Source organism: Musca domestica, unplaced genomic scaffold, assembly GCF_030504385.1.
Source record: "Musca domestica strain aabys unplaced genomic scaffold, Musca_domestica.polishedcontigs.V.1.1 2, whole genome shotgun sequence".
NCBI classification, from domain to species: Eukaryota; Metazoa; Arthropoda; class Insecta; order Diptera; family Muscidae; genus Musca; species Musca domestica.
Window position 1 is genome coordinate 36,087,427 of NW_026712249.1, and position 20,794 is coordinate 36,108,220.

At 34.9% G+C, this 20,794-nt stretch overlaps 1 protein-coding gene across 1 annotated transcript; it reads left to right on the forward strand.

Annotated features, from left to right (window-relative positions):
* The first annotated feature begins 7,405 nt into the window (after positions 1-7,405).
* LOC101894050 (uncharacterized) lies at positions 7,406-20,689 on the forward strand. The gene is made up of 6 exons (XM_005186658.4): positions 7,406-7,553; positions 7,631-8,353; positions 13,057-13,469; positions 19,157-19,316; positions 19,374-20,093; positions 20,158-20,689. The coding sequence occupies exons 1-6, from the start codon at positions 7,476-7,478 to the stop codon at positions 20,575-20,577; spliced, it is 2,514 nt and encodes an 837-aa protein (XP_005186715.2). The 5' UTR covers positions 7,406-7,475; the 3' UTR covers positions 20,578-20,689.
* Positions 20,690-20,794: the final 105 nt, after the last annotated feature.

The following is a 20,794-nucleotide window of genomic DNA, read 5'->3' on the forward strand; positions in this document are numbered from 1 at the left end:
TTTTTACTCATTTGTTGTAATTATTCAATTTGTGAGTTCAGTTTAAAAACAAATAATAAATAATTTAATTGCTCAAGACGATACAAAAATCAACACTAGACAACGGAAATGCAAGTGCCCACTACTTCGCATGCGGAATCAAAAATTAATATAAAGTGAATTGGTCTTAATGAATTTTTTTTTATTCCAAATAGAAAATATTAAATAAAAGAACATAATTTATTAATAACATGATAAATAAGATGTCTAATTTGAATACACATTCATTTAAGATTTTCAGATATATCCCTTCCCAAACACCAAATTTCGTGCTATTTAGTATTCTCCGTAATTGTTTGCAGTACGTAATTTCAAAAACAACTTCGAAGCCTAAATCAACCCCAGTGCCAAATTTAAGATTTGGCACATATACCAAAACCACCTCCTTATACCAACCCTATTTTTGAGACTTGATTTTCATATCAAATTCCAAGGTTTTTTTATCCGTTCATATAATTCCAAATGGTACCATATTTAGTACATTCAGAACTTTTGGCACGTGTATTGTTAGAATTAAAAAAACCATTAAAGTCCCTCACTTCAAATTTCTGATTTCCAGCTCTAATTCTTCCACAAATACTAAAGTTATTACTATTTAGTAATTTTCTTACTTTTTATGTTGTATCATTTATTACATTTGGATTCTTGTGGTAAAAATATTTTCAAATTTCAGAACTCTAACTCTATAGGTTCACCCAAATTTTCAAAACATCCTACATAACCCAATCCGACACTCCAACAGTAATCTTAATTCCAAATTTCATGATTTCAGCTCTATCGGTTCATATGAATCCAAATTGCACCAAATTTAGTACATTTTAGTAAATATTTCCGAAACTACAATCATATACTCCGACAATAATCTTATTTCTAATTTTCAGGGTACAAGCTCCATTGGTTCACCCAAATCCAAATTGTACCTAATTTAGTACGATTTACTACACTTAAGTACCAATTTTCATAACGAACTACATCATACAGTCCAATAGCAAAATTTTTTTTTTTTTGAAATTTCAGAATTCCAACTCAACCGGTTCACTCAAAATTTAATTGTATCAAAATTTAGCACCTTTCAGTACACAAAAGTAGGAATTTCCAAAACTATCTACATCTCTCAGTCCTGAAATTTAATTGTAATCTTATTTCTAAATTTAAGAATTCCAGCTTTGTCGGTTCACCCGAATCGAAATGGTACCATATTGTACCGTTCAGACTACACAAAATGGTACAAATGTACTTTTTTGTAATTTTCCTACACTTTTTGTGCGAATTTTCAAAAACCCTTCGGTAAATCTATTATAAATTGAAACACGACGTTGGCGTAGATTGTACGGCTTCATGCAATAAAACACCAACGTTGTTTATTTAAAAAAAAAAAATGGAACTATTCTTTATTTGTGATTATTTTCAGCTTATTATCAATTCCATCAACTTGGGCAAGCGTGGGTAACTTGATGTTAAGCATTTGATGATCACTACAAGAATGGATGGTTTCTTGTAAAATCATTCTCCTTTTATACACATTTTCTCTGCTTAAAACTACGGTAGCTTGAAAAGGTAGTAGGAATCAGAGATGTTAACTTATTGTACTATTTACATGGTTACATTTTAACCGTTGAATTCAAATATTTACACAGATTAGTTAAAACGTAATGTAATAAAATATATAAACTAAGCAATTAGTGGAATTCATTGTTGAAAATATAAAAGTAAAGTAAGATAAGTAAATAAATTATAGTTGGTTTGCTTCAAAATGCTATCAGTGAACCTCACTCCAAATTTAAGAGTTCAAGATCTATTGCTAGCTCCTCCTCTAGTACGAATTTTCAAAAAAAAAAAAACCCAGCCGTCCCCTTCGGATCAAAAGTAACCCTCACCCAAAATTTCAATATTCTACTTTCAGTTGTGTTGTCTGGGCGTTGATGAGTCAGTCAGTCAATTACTTTACTCTATTTTATGAATTTTCAGATTAATATATAGATCTAGATATCCTAAATTTCGAACACATGAATGGAAATATTATTCTAATTTTATTATACCCTCCACCATAGTATGGAGGATATATTAAGTTTGCCATTCCGATTGTAACACCTCGAAATACACATTTTAGACCCCACAAAGTATATATATTTTTGATCAGCATAAAATTCTATGTCGATGTCTGTCCGTCTATCTGTTTGCCCGTCTGTGGAAATCACTCCAGCTTCCGAACGAATTGAAGTAGATTGATAAAATTGGCCATGCAGGTCCAAGTTTTGGTATAGCCCCCATATAACGGTATCTCCCGATATTCGGTATTTTGATGATTTTAACGACATTTTTCAGCGGAATAGCTTCATTTTTGGTACTTGAAGTTCGTAATGGATGCTACAGCCAAGACAGAAAATTGTCTGTGAAAGTCCACGTTTTGCTCTAGCCCCCATATAACTGTACCTCCCTATATTCGGTATTTTGATGAATTTAGCGAATTTATTCACCGGAATTGTTTCAAATTTGGTATTTAAAGTTCGTAATTCGTACTACAGCCTAAGACAGAAAATTGTCTGTGCAGGTCCACCTCTTCGTTAAGTCCCCATATAACGGTACCTCCCGATATTCGGTATTTCAATGATTTAAGGGGCATTTTTCACCAGAATTGTTTCAAATTTGATATTTGAAGTTCGTAGTGGTTACTATAGCCTACGACAGAAAATTGTCTGTGCAGGTCCACGTCTTCGTATAGCCCCCATATAACGGTACCTCCCGATATTCGGTATTTTGATTTTATCTACATTAAAACAGATTTTTTTTTCTCAATTGAGTATTGTAATGGCTTATGACAAATGTTACCTACGCAGGTTCATGTCGTCGTATGGACCCTAATATAATAGCTACATTCGGTATTTTTATGATTTTAACAGAAGTTTTAACGGATTTTATTGTTTTTGAGAATTGTAAAATTCGTCCCTAATGTTATAGGGTATTCAATATTCGGCCTGGCCGAACTTACAACTTTGTTACTTGTTTTTATTTATTTATTTTATTTTTTTTATGTAAATTAGAGTTCCGGTGTTTTTATATTGCCCACATGATTCCAACGTACTTTCATAGATGAACGAATAAATTAAATGGAATAACGTATGCTCTTTTCCTGAAATCGAAAGAATTGAATAAAAATGTTACTGTGATAACCGATTATTCCTTTATGTTATCGAAAAGTTTGCAAAATTGGTAGATTCTTGCAGCTTCTAGAACAAAGCAATAGTTATTGACTTATTTGAGTAGCCACTTTTTGATTTCTTTATATTTTTTTAATTGAAATGAAATATAAATGTGCGATAACATTCTTTGGTATTGTTCTAAATAAAAAATAAATCTAACAACAGGATTTGTAGGCGTGTGTCCGTCGATATGTTCCTTTAATTCGATTTCAATGTTTACCTTCAAACTTCAAGCTCTGCTGTCAGATGCTTTGTAACGGATATGTACAGATAATGTCATTAATTGGTATATACCAAAGTTTCTCTTAAGTAAGTGGGAGGGTGTTGAGTACTATTATTGTATGTAGGTTATTTATTATTATTAATTTTTTTTTGTTTCAAACATTTTATGAAAAAAAAACACATGTTTGCGAATTTAAAAAAATCAAAATAATGTATTTTGCTCATATATTTGTAATTCGACTACATATTTGCAAAATATTAGTATCAAGTGTGATTTACTTTTATTTGTTTTTAGTTGTCTACCAACATTAATAGTTACTATTAGTTTACACTCTCTGTAATTTAAAATGCCAATGTTACAAATAGATATGTATGTAATTAAGAAAAACAATCACGCCTTAATCATTTCAACTAAGGAAGATATTAATATAAATTACTGCATATGAAAATACAATTTGAAACGGTATGTTTTGTTTCTCATTCGGAATGTAACATCTATTGATGATTGGAATTGTCTTCTGGTTTGCTCTCAACCTCAACTGGCCATAGCAATTTTTTTAATATTAGCATTGTCTTCTATTCTAAAAAAGCATGGTCCATTTATTATCTCTATCATGAACCAGAACAAGTAAAAAAACAATAAATTTCGGCCTGGCCGAACTTTTAATACCCTCCAACATTTGGAAGGAACTTTAAAAAGTTCAAAAACAAATCCGAAAACTACTACTTCATTGAAAACCGTCATATGGGGAATATATGAAGACGTGTACCTGCATACAAAAATGAAATAGGCTGTAGTACCCATCACGAACTATAAATACGAAATTTGAAATAATTTCGGTAAATAATGTCGCTAAAATCATGAAAATATGAAATATCGGGAGGTACCATTATATGGGGGGCTATACGAAGACGTGGACCTGCCCACGATGGCAATTTTTTGCCTTAGGTTGTAGTACGAAATTTGAAATAATTCCGGTAAATGTCGTTAAAATCATGAAAATATCGAATATTGGGATGTGCCGTTATATGGGGGGGCTATACGAAGACACTGACCTACATACAAAAATGTTTTTCATAGGCTGTAGTACCTATTACGAACTTCAAGTACGAATACGAAAATAATTCCGGTAAATAATGTCGTTAAAATCATGAAAGTACCGAATATCAGGAGTTACTATTATATGGGGACTATACGAATATGTGGACCAACATGGCCCATTTACGAACTAAACCTGTTTTTTTTTGTTTTTTTTTTTTTTTTTAAGAGTTCAACTTTTCCAAATTTTGACCCTTTGTGGGAGATACCAGGCGGAGTGGACCTATGTTGCCCATCTCCGAACTCGATCTAAGTTTGTCAATAATTTTACGATGTACCAAGTTTGGACCACATCGAATACTCTCTCCCAGAGCTGTCGTGCACACCAGCCAGACGGACGGCACGATTTGGCAGTATCAAATGATATATACCCTGTGTAGTCATATTTAGGTGAGACTAACCTAAAAAATTGTACAGGGTTGTCCATATTCGACGGACCCATCTGTCAACGCCATAACTTTTGACAGAGATGTCGCATCGCTTAATGACATACCGCGTTTGAAGCGTCAGTCCAATCAGATTTTTACCATTAACCAATACACGCCACGCGAGCGCTCTGAAACAATTGAAATTTACATTCAAGTCAATTGTGAAAACTCAATGTGCTTTTAAAACATTAAAAAATCTGAGAAGTGCGACTTCTAAGAACACCATGAAGCGTTTATACGAAAAATTTTCGACTGGTAAGGCCCTTTTTAATCCGAAGAGGCCATATAAAAGTCGACCAAGGCGATCGGCCGAGAATATCGCTGCCGTACGAGCCAGTGTTGATAGGTCCCCAAGAACATCCCAAAAACGCCGTTCTCAGCAGTTGGGCACGGCTCGGTCCACTTTACAACGGACTATTCGCATTGAGTTGTTCCCGAACTAAATTCAATTAACGCAAAGAATGTTGCCTGCGGACAAGCCTCGTCGATTGGAATGGGCCCCAAGAGTCACGGGTCCGTCGAATATGGGCAACCCTGTATTAATAATAACTATTTTAAAGTGGAAAATCAGTGTCGGATTTTCTCAGATATTGTGTGATTTTTTATACCCGACAACACTATGTGTTGGAAGTATTATAAGTTTGATTGAGCCAAAAATTATGTAACACCTCGAAGTATTGGTCCCCGACATATGTAGGAAACTATATATGGATCTTCCGATCTCGCCGAGCTGAGTCGATCTAGCTATGCATGTCCGTCCGTCCATCTGTCCATGTTAATTTGTAATTACGCTACAGTTCACAATTATGACCCGATCATCAAGAAATTTAAAATGTGCTGCTGCTCTACAGGCCTCAATTATAAACCAACTGGAGTTAGAGTTTAGGGCTAAGCAGAAGCCTACCAGAAGGACAGGATAGAAGTCTAGCATTTTGGATGACCATTGGATAAAATGGTCCACACATTTTATGTGAACTTGTTTTGAACACCAATCGGCACGACAGAGAGAGGGGAAAACATAGGGCAAATGCCCCGGTCAAAAACCTAAGGTATCATTTGTGTTGGACTAAAATGGGTTTGGACCTAAGGAGGTTTTCTAATATATTAAAGTGTAGTATGGTATCACACTGTCGGCCCCGCTCATCTATAGCCCTTGCTTACTTGTTTTTTGATATTTTGGTGCAGAATTACCTGTAATTTAATATTTTTCGTTAATTAACGTCTAAATTTTATTACATTTGCATTAACGGCTGACGACGAAAGGCCAGCAACCCTTATGACTAATATGTAGGGGTACTTACCGACTTTGACTGTTGCAAAGACATGAATCGCATGTTCCAACCAAAGTGATTAAAAAAAAACTAGTAAAAAAGCTGTAAGTTCGGCCGGGTCGAACTTTGAATACCCTCCACCATTTGGAGCGGATTTGGCAATTCTTAAAAATAATAAAAACCGTTAAAATCTTAAAATACCGAATGTAGCTGTTATGTTAGGGTATATACGACGACATGGACCTGCATAAGTAACTGTTGTAATAAGCCATTACAATATTAAAATGCGAAACTGAAAACAATTCGGTGAATAATGTAGCTGAATATCGGGAGGTACCGTTATAAGGGGGGGTATACGAAGACGTGGACCTGCACAGACAATTTTCCGTCTTAGGCTGTAGTATCCATTACGAACTTGAAATACCAAATTTGAAACAATTCCGGTGAATAACGTCGCTTAAATCATCAAAATACCGAATATCGGGAGGTACCATTATATGAGGGCTACACGAAGACGCGACCCTGCACAGAAAATCTCCTGTCATAGGCTGTAGCATCCATTACGAAATTCAAATACCAAATTTGAAAGAATTCCGGTGAATAATGTCGCTAAAATCAACAAAGTATCGAATTTCGGGAGGTACCGTTAAATGGGGGCTATACCAAAACGTGGACCTACATGGCCCATTTTCAATACCAAAAGTCTTGCAGACATAATATACATTTCAGTATAATTTTATCAATCTACTTCAATTCGTTCGGAAGCTAGAGTGATTTCCACAGACGGTTAGACGGAAGGACTTCGCTAAATCGACATAGAATTTTATGCCGATCAAGAATATATATACTTTGTGGGGTCTAACATATATATTTCGAGGTGTTACAAACGGAATGACAAACTCAATGTACCCTCTATAATATAGTGGAGGGTATAAAAAATTTAATGAGAAGAAAGCCTCTCATTATTTGTTACAATTTGTAACGCTTTAAATCACTCGGTAATGTATGAATGATTTTTTTTTTTTTTTGCAAACTATTTCTTGCAAACCACATAACCTCACTTTGTGCCAAATATTCTATCGATGTAAAGTATTTATAGTTCGTCTTAGCCACATGCATACGCTTGATGCTTACTATTCTAGACTTATTTTATAAACAAGCTCAGGAAATGTTGAGGCATTACAAGTTGAGTGTTTACATTGCTGAGCTGTGAGCAATGAAGTCGGTTAGCGTAATAAGTCTCGGTGTTCTAGTTCTAAAGTTACAGAGTATCGCTGCAGCCACAACGACAAGTGTGAGAAGGAAATTGAATTGAAATTATTTATATTCTTTAAATATTTAAAATAAATTTATAAAATATTTATTATTTAGGCTGATCGCATTAAAAGTTCTGGCTATGGCAGTGAAACGCATGAAATTCAAACTCAGGATGGTTATATTCTTACAATATTTCGTATCAGAAATACCACAGTGGATAATAATTCATCCGTCCGACGTCCCGTTGTCCTACTGATGCATGGCTTACTTAGCTCTTCGGATTGTTGGGTTGTTCGAGGCCTCACCGATACCTTGGCCTACGACTTGGTGGACAGTGGCTATGATGTGTGGCTGGGTAATGCTCGTGGCAACACCTATAGTGGACGTCATGTAAATCTAACAACAGATGATCCGAAATTTTGGCGTTTTTCATGGCATGAAATTGGCGTGATTGATTTACCCACAACCATTGATTATATTCTAGAGGAGACGCAACAAACATCGTTGCACTATGTTGGTCATTCTCAAGGTTCGACGATACTGTTTGTATTACTCTCCATGCAACCGGAATATAATTCCAAATTTAAGACTGCCCATATGTTGGCTCCTGTGGTGTATTCCAAATATATTCGTGAATTGTTGTTTGAGCTGTTGGCGGTCATTGTGGGAAACTATTCACCATTGGATCCATTGCTAGGCGATTCGGCTTTATTTCAGCAGCCTATTTTGCGTCAAGTATTTGCAATTGATAAGTGCCGCGAACGGTTACTCAGCCCGGAGATATGCACGCGCATAGTGTTCTTTATATATGGCGGATATTCGGCGTATTTTAAACAGGTAGGTGGAGATTTATATTCTAGTTTTCATTTGTTTCATAGGGGAAGTACAGAGAGTGTACTATTGAAATTGGCTTTAATCTCTTCAGATATCTAAATAAATAAAAGAGTGAAGTAATTGACTGACTGACCTAACGATGCATCAACGCCCAGACGGAAGGGTTGTAGCTAGAATCTTTTTTAGTGAGATTCAAAGTGGTGAGATAAGAATGAGTTTTTGGAAATATGTACAGGGTTGCCCATATTCGACGGACCCATCTGGCAACGCCATAACTTTTGACAGAGATGTCACAGCGCTTAATGACATACCGCGTTGGAAGCGTCAGTCCAAGCAGATTTTTACCATGAACCAATACACGTCATGCGAGCGTTCTGAAATTAACATTCAAAAGAAGAAGTCAATTATGAAACCTCAACGTGCTTTGAAAACATTCTAAGAACACCTTTAAGCGTTTACACGAAAAATTTTCGATTGGTAAGGCTCTTTCTAATCCGAAGAGGCCATATAAGAGTCGACCAAGGCGATCGGCCGAGAATATCGCTGCCGCACGAGCCAGTGTTGAGAGGTCCCCAAGAACATCCCAAAAACGCCGTTCTCAGCAGTTTGGCATGGCTCTGTCCACTTTACAACGGATTATTCGCATTGATTTGCATTTGTTCCCGTACAAAATTCAATTGACACAAAGAATGTTGCCTGCGGACAAGCCTCGTCGATTGGAATAGGCCCAAAGGTCCGTCGAATATGGGCAACCCTGTACTACAAGGGTAAGAAAATTAGTAAAAGGTACCAAATATGGCACCATTTGTAGTTGAGGAAGCAGTAGAGCTAGAACACTTAAATTTTTAATGAGGATCACTTGTGGAGTGTATGACAGATGATGTATGAACATTCGCACTACGAGTGTACGAAAAATACTAAAATGTGGTACTTTTGGTACCATTTCGTATCATGTGAACGGTTAGAGCTTAAAACATGAAATTTGGAATGGGAATCAAGGTTGAGGAGTAGAGTCGATGCAAGGAGGTAGTTGTGGAAGTGTATTCTCATGTATACGAAAAGTACTGAACGGTACTAAATTTAGTACAATTCGAATTTGGAGGAAAGGAAATTTCCTGAAATTCCTGAAGTTTGAATTTAACATTACTGGCGGAGTGTAGGATTGGGATATGGAGGAATTTTTCGAAATTTCTAAATTTAGTACAATTTCGATTTGGGTGAACCGATAGAGTTGGAATACTGAAATTTAGAAAAAAGATTCCATTACATTCTAGGACTAAGGAATGTAGGTAGTTTCGAAAATTCGTACTTATGTGTACTAAATTTGGTACAATTTAAATTTTGTGGGAACCAATAGAGTTGGAATCCGGAAAATTGGAAAGAAGATTGTTATTGAATCGTAGAGCTGGACCGATTTCGATCAAATTTGGCATACTTATTTTCAGGCCTAATTTGGTTGTATGTGCAAAATTTCATACTATTCGGACTGATATTACACGTTTGGTTCACAATAAAAGGCAAATCGGACGAAGATATATATGGGAGCTATATGTAAATTTTTACCCATTATCTCCAATTTCAATAGGGTTCGTCCTTGAAATGACTTGTACAAAATTTCATCTGGATCGTGTAATAAATTTCATCTGGACGGACGGACATGCATAAATCGACTCAGAATGTGATTCTATGCAGATCACCAAAAGGAACTATGGGTCTAACTTGTTTCCTTTTGCCTGTTACAAACAAAGACATAATACCCTGACCACCTTGCGGTGTAGAGTATTAATACAGTCCTGGTGGCCATCTACAATTGTTCCTACATAAAGGATACCATCATAGGGTATAAAAAATACATTCTTGCGGACTGATTTTTTTATATGTACAGGGTGAGATAAAAAACCGCAACAAAGTCAAACGCCATAATTTTTACTTTTTAAAAAAATATTGAATGAAAGCAAAAAAATGTTGGAAATAGCATCAAATTTTAAAACCGTCACAGGTTGCCCGAATGTTGCTCTGCGTATTTTGGCCCATTCCCGGCGAAGCGCTTGCTTGAGGTGATCGACACTTTGGTAATTTTTAGTGCCATCCTTGCTTTCCAAAATACTCCAGACATAATTGTCAAACGGATTAGTATCCAGAGATTTTGGTGGCCATTGTGCACTGGAAATGAAGCGAGGAACCTTGTTTTGTAACCATTCTTCGATTTGGGTGAACCGATAGAGCTGGAATGCTGAAATTTAGAAATGAGATTACTTTTCTATATTATATTCTAGGACTGAGGAATGTGGGTTGTTTTGAAAATTCTTACTTATGTGTACTGAATGGTACTAAATATGGTACAATTTAAATTTTGGCAGAACCAATAAAGTTGGAATCCTGAAAATTGGAAAGAAGATTGTTATTGAATCGTAGGGCTGGGGTATGAAGGTAGTTTTGAAAATTCGTACTTACGGGTACTAAATGGTACAAAATTTTGTACAATTTAAATTTTGAATGAACCAGTAGAGTTGGAATCCAAAAATTTGGAAATAAAACTTCTATTGTTCTGAAAATGTGTACTTAAGTGTGCTAAAAAGTACTAAATTTAGTACAATTTGGATTTGGTTAAAAAAAATAGAGCTGGTAACCTGAAATTTTGAAATAAGATTACTGTCGGAATGTATGATTGAGATATGTAGGTTGTTTTGGAAATTTGTACTTATATGTACTAAATTTGGTACAATTTGGATTTATGCGAACTGATAGAGATGTAATCCTGAAATTTGGATTACTGTTGGAGTACAGTATTTGGTTATGTAGGAAGTTTTGAAAATGCATACTTATCTGTACTATATGGTACAAAATTTGGTATAATTTGTTTTAGGCGATTAATTGGGTTAATCAATAGAGATGGTGTCCTGAAATTTGGAAATAAGATTACTGTCGGAGTATAGGATTGGATTATGTAGGAAGTTTTGGAAAATCGTATATATATGTACCAAAATTTACTAAATTTTGTACAATTTGGATTTAGGCGAAACGACAGAGCTGGAATCCTGGAATTTGGAATCAAGATTACTATTGAGGTGCAGGATTGGGATATGTATGAAGTTTTGGAAATCTGTACTATATGGTACAAAATTTTTTAAAATTTGTATTCAGGCGAACCGATAAGGATGGAATACTAAACTTTGGAATTGGGCTTACGGTGGGAGTGAAATGCGTACTTATGTGTACTAAATAGTGCTAAATTTGGAGCAATTAGGATTTGGGTGAACCGATAGGCCTGGAATCCTGAAATTTGGAATTAGGATGACTGTTGAAGTGTAGGATTATGGAATATTCAAGTAGTGCTATATTTGCTAAACTATGTATTTGAGCGAACCGATAGAGGTGGAATCTGAAATTTGGAATTGGGATCACTGTGGTAGAGTAGGATTGGCGTATGTTTGGAAATTCGTACTAATGGGCACTAAATGGTACTAAATTTTGTAGAAATTGAATTTGAGCCGAAGTTCTGAAATTAATTCATTTAATATGTTTTTATAAACGGGTACGAAAAGTGCCAAAATATCTAAAAATTAAAAAATTTGTGGTGGACAAACGGAATGAGCTAAAATTCAGAAGTTTGGAATGAAAGTCAATTCACTGATGGAGTGCTGGATAGAGGTACCAAAGGGTTTTTGGAAAATCGAACTTTAAGGTTTCGAAATATTTTGAAATGGTATTTAACATCTAAAATGATACCATTTGGTATTAGATGAACAATTAGAGCTACATTTTTTGGTATGAGAATCGAGGTTGAAAGTTTGATATATAGAGGTTGTTTCGGAAATGTGTACTATAATTGTACGAAAAGTACTAAATTGAACTAAATTTGGTATTGGGTGAAAGGATAGAGCTGAAATGGTGAAATTTTATATTAGGGTCGCTGTTCATTTGTAGCCTGGAAATTAGTATGTGGTATCGGAAATATGCACTATAATTGTACGAAAAGTACTAAATGGTTCTAAGGTAGTCTTGTTTGAAGACAAAGAGATAAAGTTCTTAAATTTGAAATTTAGATCACTGTTGGTATCTGAGGTTGAGGTTTGGAGGTTGGTTGGAAATGAGTACTATAGCTGTTCGAAAAATACTAAAATGAAATATATTTGATATTGGGTGAAAGGGATAATGAGGTTTCCCTTTGTATTTGAAATTAAGATGTGGAGGTGATTTTTGAAATGTGTAATACAATTGTATGGACAGCAATAAATGGTATTATATTTGGTATTGGGTAAAAGAATGGAGCTGAAATCCTGCAATTTGAAATGTATGTCTCTGATTGTGTCAATGGAATCACAGGCGTTTTTAGCTATTATTTGTGATCACGTTTTAAAGTGTGAATTAATAAGAATTTTAAAATGGCCATAACTCCTTAAATATTGAGTTTACAGCGTTTTTAGCTATTATTTGTGATCACTTTTTAAATTGTGAATTAATAAAAATTATGAAATGACCATAACTCTTTAAATATTGAGTTTTCGGTGTTTAAGTGTGAAATTATAAGAATTTTAAAATGATCATAGCTCTCAATGGTTGAGAGAAGGAGCTGTTTTAGGATAAGCCCACACGGATAATTATACACAATGATACTAAATTTTGTAATGGGGAGCTGTTATTTGATATTGAGGTCACTGTTGATTTATAAGTTTTACATATTTATTTTTTTTGTTTTCTTTCAGTCTCTCTTAAAGGACGCCTATGACTCCCATCCTGCTCCGGCCTCTACACATCAAGCCATACACTATATTCAACTGAAAGTCTCTGGCTATTTTCGTCAATATGATTTTGGTATTGAGGGCAATAGGCAACGTTATAACCAAACAACACCACCCGATTATAATTTGGCCAATATCAGCACACGTTTTCCTTTGCATTTATACTACAGCAACTATGATGAACTATCCGCTGCAAGGGATGTTGAAAAATTAATTGGAATTATGGGAAAACGAGTTGGCGCTCATTATATACCACTGAAGAATTTCGCTCACATTGATTTTCTTTGGGCCTCGAATGTGAAGGAGGTCATCAACGATCGTATTCTGGAAATTACAAATGATGCTGAGGTAATACTGCAAAGGGAAGGTCTCAACGAGTAACGCACTTCAAGATTAGGTCATAAAAAATAAAAATTATGTGATATATGTTTAAGAATTATAATTTAAAAATTAGAATAACAATAAATAAAAATTTATCCTTTTTAAAGGTCGTGGATTTGTAAGGACTTTTTTTCAAGATCCATTATTATTTTTTAAAGTATTTTTTCAAAAACCAATAAAAGCATAATTAACACAAAAACCGAAAAACATTAATTGTGAATTATATTAAACAAGATATTAAAAAAAATTAATTCTGTATTTTATAAAATAAATCAAATAAAATCATTATTTTTCTGATTTTACAACAAAAAAAAAAAAAAAAAACATGAATAAAACATTTTTTGGGGATATTTTTACAAAATATTTTAGTTTTACTAACATCGTTTAATCATAAATTTATGATCAAATGTTTGCTTTATTAGGCGAAAATGAAGGATTCTCTATTGAAATAACTAAATACTAAATTTTTAATAAAATGTTTTATTCGTGGATTTTAAATATTTTTTGAGTGACGTAGTAACTCTAATCCTGAAGTTTGAGATGTTCTTGTTTTAAAGGATATTTGCAAATTAAATATTTCAAAGGACCGTTATAGAAGTTATAATCATGTATATCTATTTATTACATTTTTCCGGCCCACAGGGCGAGATGAACAAACTCCAACCAATTTCAGACTGCTGTCATTTCTAAGTCACTCGTTCGACAGCTGTTAAAATTATTCCAGTCACAGCTCATACAAGGCCACAAAAGCATTTCGGTGAGAATTTTCAAGAAAAAAAAGTTAATTGTGATGGAATTCAAGCGTGATACTGTGATTTCTTTATATTTGGCTGGAAAACCACAAGTGGCTATCGTTAGAGCACTCCAGCATTTAAATGTGAATAAATCTTTTGTCTCTCGTACCATCGCTCTTTACCGTAATACAGGTAGCTTAGCCCGACGTCAAGGATGTGGATGGAAGAAAAGAGCAACATCAGCAGAAAAATGGCTCGTGAGCTAAACATATCACAATATTCCATTCGGCAAATATTGAAAAATGAGCTTGGGGGAAAGCCATTGAAATTCCAAAAAATGCAAGAACTTACACCGCAATATAAAACAAGTTAAAAAGCAGTAAATTCGGCCGGGCCGAACTTTGAATACCCTCCACCTTTTGGTACGAATTTAAAAATTTTCAAAAAATAAAATTCATAAGAAATTCTGTTAAAATTTTAAAAAATACCAAATATATTGGGGTCTATACGACGTGGAACTACGTAGGCATTGTTTGTCATAAGCCATTACCATATTCAAACTCGAAACAGTGAATAATGTAGCTAAAATCGTCAAAATATCGCATATAGGGAGGTACCGCTATATCGGAGCTGTGCGAAGACCTGGACCTGCATAGACAATTATCTGTCACAGTCTGTAGCATCCATTACGAACTTCAAATACCACATCTCAAACAATTTCGATGGGTATTGTACCTAAAATCGTCAAAATACCGAATATAGGGAGGTACTGATAAATGGGGCCTATACGAAGACGTGGGCCTACATAGACAATTTTCTGTCACAGATTGTAGTTCTCAAACCGAACTCCAAATACGTAATTTGAAACAACTCTGGTGAATAATGACGCTAAAATCATTAAAATACCGAATATTGGGAAATACCCTTATAGGAAGACGTGGACCTGCACAAACAATTTTCTGTCTTAAGATGTAGTATTCATTTCGAACTTCAAATACCAAATTTGAAATAATTCCCGTGAAAAATGTCACTAAAATCATCAAAATACCGAACATAGTGAGGTACCGTTATATGGGGGCTATACGAAGACATGGACCTGCACAGACAATTTTGTGTCTTAGGCTGTAGCATCTATTACAAACTTTAAATACCAAATTTGAAACAATTCCGGTGAATAATATCGCTAAAATCATCAAAATACCGAATATCGGGAGGTACCGTTATATGGGGGCTATATGAAAACGTGAACCTACATTTCCCATTTACGAACTTAACCTGCCTACTGTAAAAAAAAACATGTGTGCAAAATTTTAGCCATCTATCTCAATTCATTCGAAAGATAGCGTGATTACAACAGACAGACGGACATCGCTAAATCGACTTAGAATTTTACGCTGATCAAGAATATATATACTTTGTTGGGTCTGACATGAGTATTTCGAGGAGTTACAAACGGAATGACAAAGTTAATATACCCTCTATAGTATGGTATGGTTCGTTGTCCTGCAGCTTGTAAAAAACAAAATGATCGTGTTTACTTGCCAAAGAGGTCAGCTGAAAATGTGCACCTTCGGTTGGCCACCAGAACGCAGGCGCCGGCCATGGTGATGGTGTGGGCCGCCATAACAGCCGATGTTCGCTCTCCACGTCGCCGCGCCACCCAAAAATTGTTACAAAATGAGGTTCCTCGCTTCATTTCCAGCATACAATGGATACCAATCCGTTGAACTATTGTGTCTGGAGTATTTTGGTATTTTTAGCACAAAAAAATACCAAAGTGTAGATCACCTCAAGCAAGCGCTTCGCCGGGAATGGGCCAAAATGCCGCAGAGCAACATTCGGACAGCGTGTGACGGATTTATTAACCGTTTGAAGGCCATAATTCGTGCCAAAGTTGACCAATTCGAACAAATCTAAACTTATTCTAAAATTTTATGCTATTTCCGACATTTTTTGCTTTCATTCAATAAAATTTAAAAAAATGTAAAAATTATGGTGTTTGACTTTGTTGCAGTTTTTATCTCACCCTGCATTTGCAGCTATAATTTTGATAGGATTCTTTTATTAAAGATTTTTAAAGGACCATTGTATCCACTACTAGATTTTTAAGAACATTTGTCAAAGAACATTGAGCTATAATCGTGGATGTAAATATACAAGGATCGATAATGCCACAATTTTAAACAACATTTATGTATTCATTTTCCCTAGCCATTAAAATAATCTTCTTTAGATCGCGAAATATTCTGATTTATACTTTCAGTACACAGTCGAAAGCTAGATTTGGTCTCGGTTAACGATCCACCCAACTGATTTTTCTAGGCATACATTTGACTACTAAACCAGTAGAATATTGCATTCTTTACTGCAAACTATAATCTCATTGAATATGTATTAAATTTCAAAGAACTTTGTCAAATGATTTTACTAATATAAATATTATATTAAATAAATCAATCTTAGTGTTGAATTCTATAAGATCATCATCACATAATTCACCCCTGGCTGGAGTGTTAATGCGGTTGAAAATTTTCGCTATGTCAGCATTAGATCTACACCACAACATATCACATCTAAATACATATAATTAACATTTGTGTAATTGAAAATAACTTTATATTTTTTTTATAAAACGAAATTTATTGAATCGCGATTGTGTAGAAATCGAAGATGGCATGCGATCTTCTACACTTGACAAAATTAATCAAAACATCCAACATCCTGCTCACGACTCTAGTTAGTAAGTGTCAGCTTACTGCAGCTATTAGTGTCGTCTTCCATAAATCATGGTGGAATTAATAATCGAGCACTTAACGAAAATTAGCATTGTATGTAAATGATATTTAAGATGAATCCATTGTGAGTGAGTAAGAAATCTTAGAGAATTTAGAAAAAAAAAAAACATATAGAGACTCGAACCAATCCGGGGTTTAAGGGATATATTTACCACTTATTATATAAATATGCTTATTGATGATACACGAATCCATTCCATTTTGGAATAGAAATTCGAAAATATCATCAGACATCAGATTAATGCTACAGACAATTTTCGCCTTAAAAATTAAATTCAATAATTTGAAGCTGGGTATCCTTCAAAGCATAGAGTGCTCAATAATTCACAAGGAAACTGACTTCTTGAAAATTTACATCGAAAAGTAAAATTAAAAAGCATAATTTGGTTTACTTTATTTTTTCCAAAGTAAGTACAGGCTATAGTCGTGCGGGCCGACCATGTGATACCCTACAAGAAGTCCCTTTATGTCCAAATCCATTTTGGAAAACTTCGCTTTGGAAATTATGTCATAGACCATTGTCCAAATATTACCCTTAGCTTTTTGACTAGGGGCATTTGCCCAATATTTACGCACTCCGTCGTGTGTAGTCCATTTTACAGCCAAGTATAATCCAATGGTCAACCAAATACTAGGCTTCTTCGCTGTCCTTAACTCTCTCCTTAGGCAAAATTCCTTGTCCATTGGTTTCATTTGTGTGATTAGGAAAAAATGTCTGTTTTTGGTTCATTTGAACCCTTAAATATTTTGCGATCGTCTCCAAAAGCAACATGCCCCTCTTTTTCGTCTATTTGTGACTTCGATGGATTTAAAAATATTCGTGGTTTAATTTATGGTCCGATGACCATCCAAAATGGTACGCTTCTGCCCAGTCCTAAATTCTAACTCCATGCAAAATTCCACGATGAATGGTCTGTAATTGCGGCATGTAGAGAAAGTGAAAAATTAAGAATTTTTTCTGTTTTTGGTCCATTTCAACCCCTAATTATTATGCGATGACCTAAAAAAACAATAGGATTCTATTCTGACATTAACCCCACCTCCATTTTCAATTTCGTGAGGATCGGGCCATAATTGCGACCTGTAGCGTGATTACAAATTAAAATGGACAGACGGACACACATAGTTAGATCGACTCAGTTCGGCGAGATAGGAAGATCCATATACACTTGCCTATGTGGGAAACCAATATTTCGAGGTGTTATATAAGTTTTGCCTGATTGTCTTCAAATTACACACATCACAAAAGTTGTATTAACCACAGGTCTGGCATGAAGATGGATTATATCGGTCCACTCCTTCTGGTACCTGCCGCACAGAAGGTCAAAAAATTTAAATATCCATGAAGCTCATAGAATGCGATATGAGCATCCGATTATTTTCAGGCTTAGCACATCCCAATGTTTCTATCACCATATAATAAGGTGTGAAAGTAAAATATATTAGATCACTCATTCTGGTACTTTCCCACTAACGGGTCAACATTTTGAATAATTATAACTCTTATAATTTCCAAAATAATCATCCGATGCTGTTCAATTTCCACTCATCTCAATATTTCCACTAACACAAGATCTAGAGTGAAAATTGAGCATGTATGGTACCTCCCCCACAAAGGGTCGAAATTTTGAATAACCAAAACAAATGCATAGTAAGCATCTGATTACCTTCAAATTTCACAAATCCCAATAGTTCTATGGGACATTTTCGGTATTTTTAAGATTTTAACAGTTTTTTTTATCGGATTTTATTTTTTTTAATTGTTAAATATGTACCAAGTGGTGGAGGGTATGCAAGGTTCGGTCCGGCCGAACTAACAGCTTTTATACTTGTTTCTTTTTTTTTTTTAAGTTTGCAAATTTATTTTCAAAATAGGATAACAATATTCAGCAATATTCAAAATTAATAATTTTTCCATATGGATATCAAACGCTAGGGTACGGCGACTTTATGATACGTCGCCTAGTTCTAAACAAATATTCCTTAGACACTCAACTTTCATGAACCTCGCTTCCATAACTTTCAAATGAAATTCTATTTTTCTCAGTGTTTTTTTTTTATTTCAATAAATAAACTTCATTTTTCAAATCGTATTCAATTTATATCGATGACAACTGGTGTGTGTCTGTCTATCATTCTGTTCGTTTAACAAATAAACACTTATTTTACAGAACAAACCCATCTAAGTTTTCATTATATTTTTAACGGTTTATCAATTGAGTCAGTCACGATTCGAGTCATGAAAACGGTGATAATTGTGGGTTTAATTTTTCTAATTTCAAAATTTCAGGAATCAACAACGGCTGATACAACGGTAAGTGGGTGATATATATTTCCTCAATTTTGAAAATATCAAATTTTTTGCTGACAGGCTGATCGCATAGAAGATGCTGGCTACTTGAGTGAAACTCATGAGCTGACCACCTCGGATGGTTATCAATTGACCATATTCCGTATAAAAAATTCTGCAGGAAAGAAAACGAAGACGAATAGTCCTGTAGTACTAATGATGCATGGTCTTATGAGTTCTTCAGATTGCTGGGTGATACAAGGCCTAAAAGATGCTTTGGTTTTTCAATTGGCTGACAAGGGTTATGATGTTTGGTTGGGCAATGCTCGAGGCAATACCTATTGCGGTCGTCACCTCCAAATGACAAATGATGAAAGGAAATTTTGGCGTTTTTCCTGGCATGCGATTGGTTCGATTGACTTGCCCACAATGATGGATTATATCATACAAAAAACTCATCAATCTTCGATGCATTATATAGGCCACTCTCAGGGTTGTACCATAATGTTGGTCCTGCTCTCTACTCAGCCGCAGTATAATGAGATGCTGAAATCAGTTCATCTATTGGCTCCAGCAGCATTTATGGCAAATGTGCGAGCCCCAGTGTTTCAGATTTTGGCTCCGGTATTTGGTCGTAATACTCAATTAAATGAAATGTTGGGTGACACACCTCTGATGCAAATTCCGATTTTACATCAAATTTTTGGTCTGGATAATTGTCGTAATGGCAATGCTAGTCCTGAATATTGTGCATCGCTGCTATATTTTGTGGGTGGAGGATATTCCAGATATTTTAATAATGTAAGTATTGGAAAAAAAATATTAGCATCAGAATAATTTTGAAACATAATTTTACTCTTGTCAGGCCCTTCTGAGGGATATCTATGCCACACATCCAGCACCGTCCTCCACACACCAGGCCATACACTATATACAGTTGAAAATATCGGGTCACTTTCGCCAATATGATTATGGTGCGGAGGGTAATAAGCAGCGCTATAGTAACTCAACACCACCCCGATATCCTCTGGAGAATATTAAAACTCGCCATCCTCTTCATTTGTATTACAGCGATTTTGATGAGTTGGCAACGCGTAAAGATATTGAAAAATTGAGCAGAATTTTAGGTAATCGTAGTGTTGATCATTACATCGATTTGAAGGATTTCGCGCACATCGATTTTATATGGGGCAATAATATAAACGAGGTTATAAATCAGCCTATTTTGAAAGTCATGGAAGATATTGAAGAACAGTTAGTGATTAAAAATAATACAATAGTGTAAAGCTGGATATGAGAAAAGCTGAATTGAGAAAAAATATTAGGACAAAAGCATAAAGTGTTATATCGCATTGCCGCGCGAAATCAGTATTAAAATATATGGTTCTGTAATCAAAGGGCCTCAGGGGCCTGATGTTATAATAATCATTTTAGTTTATGGTGAGTATTTAAGGAAATCGGTTGGAATATTTTGCCATAGGTCAAGCTTATATTTATGGCGG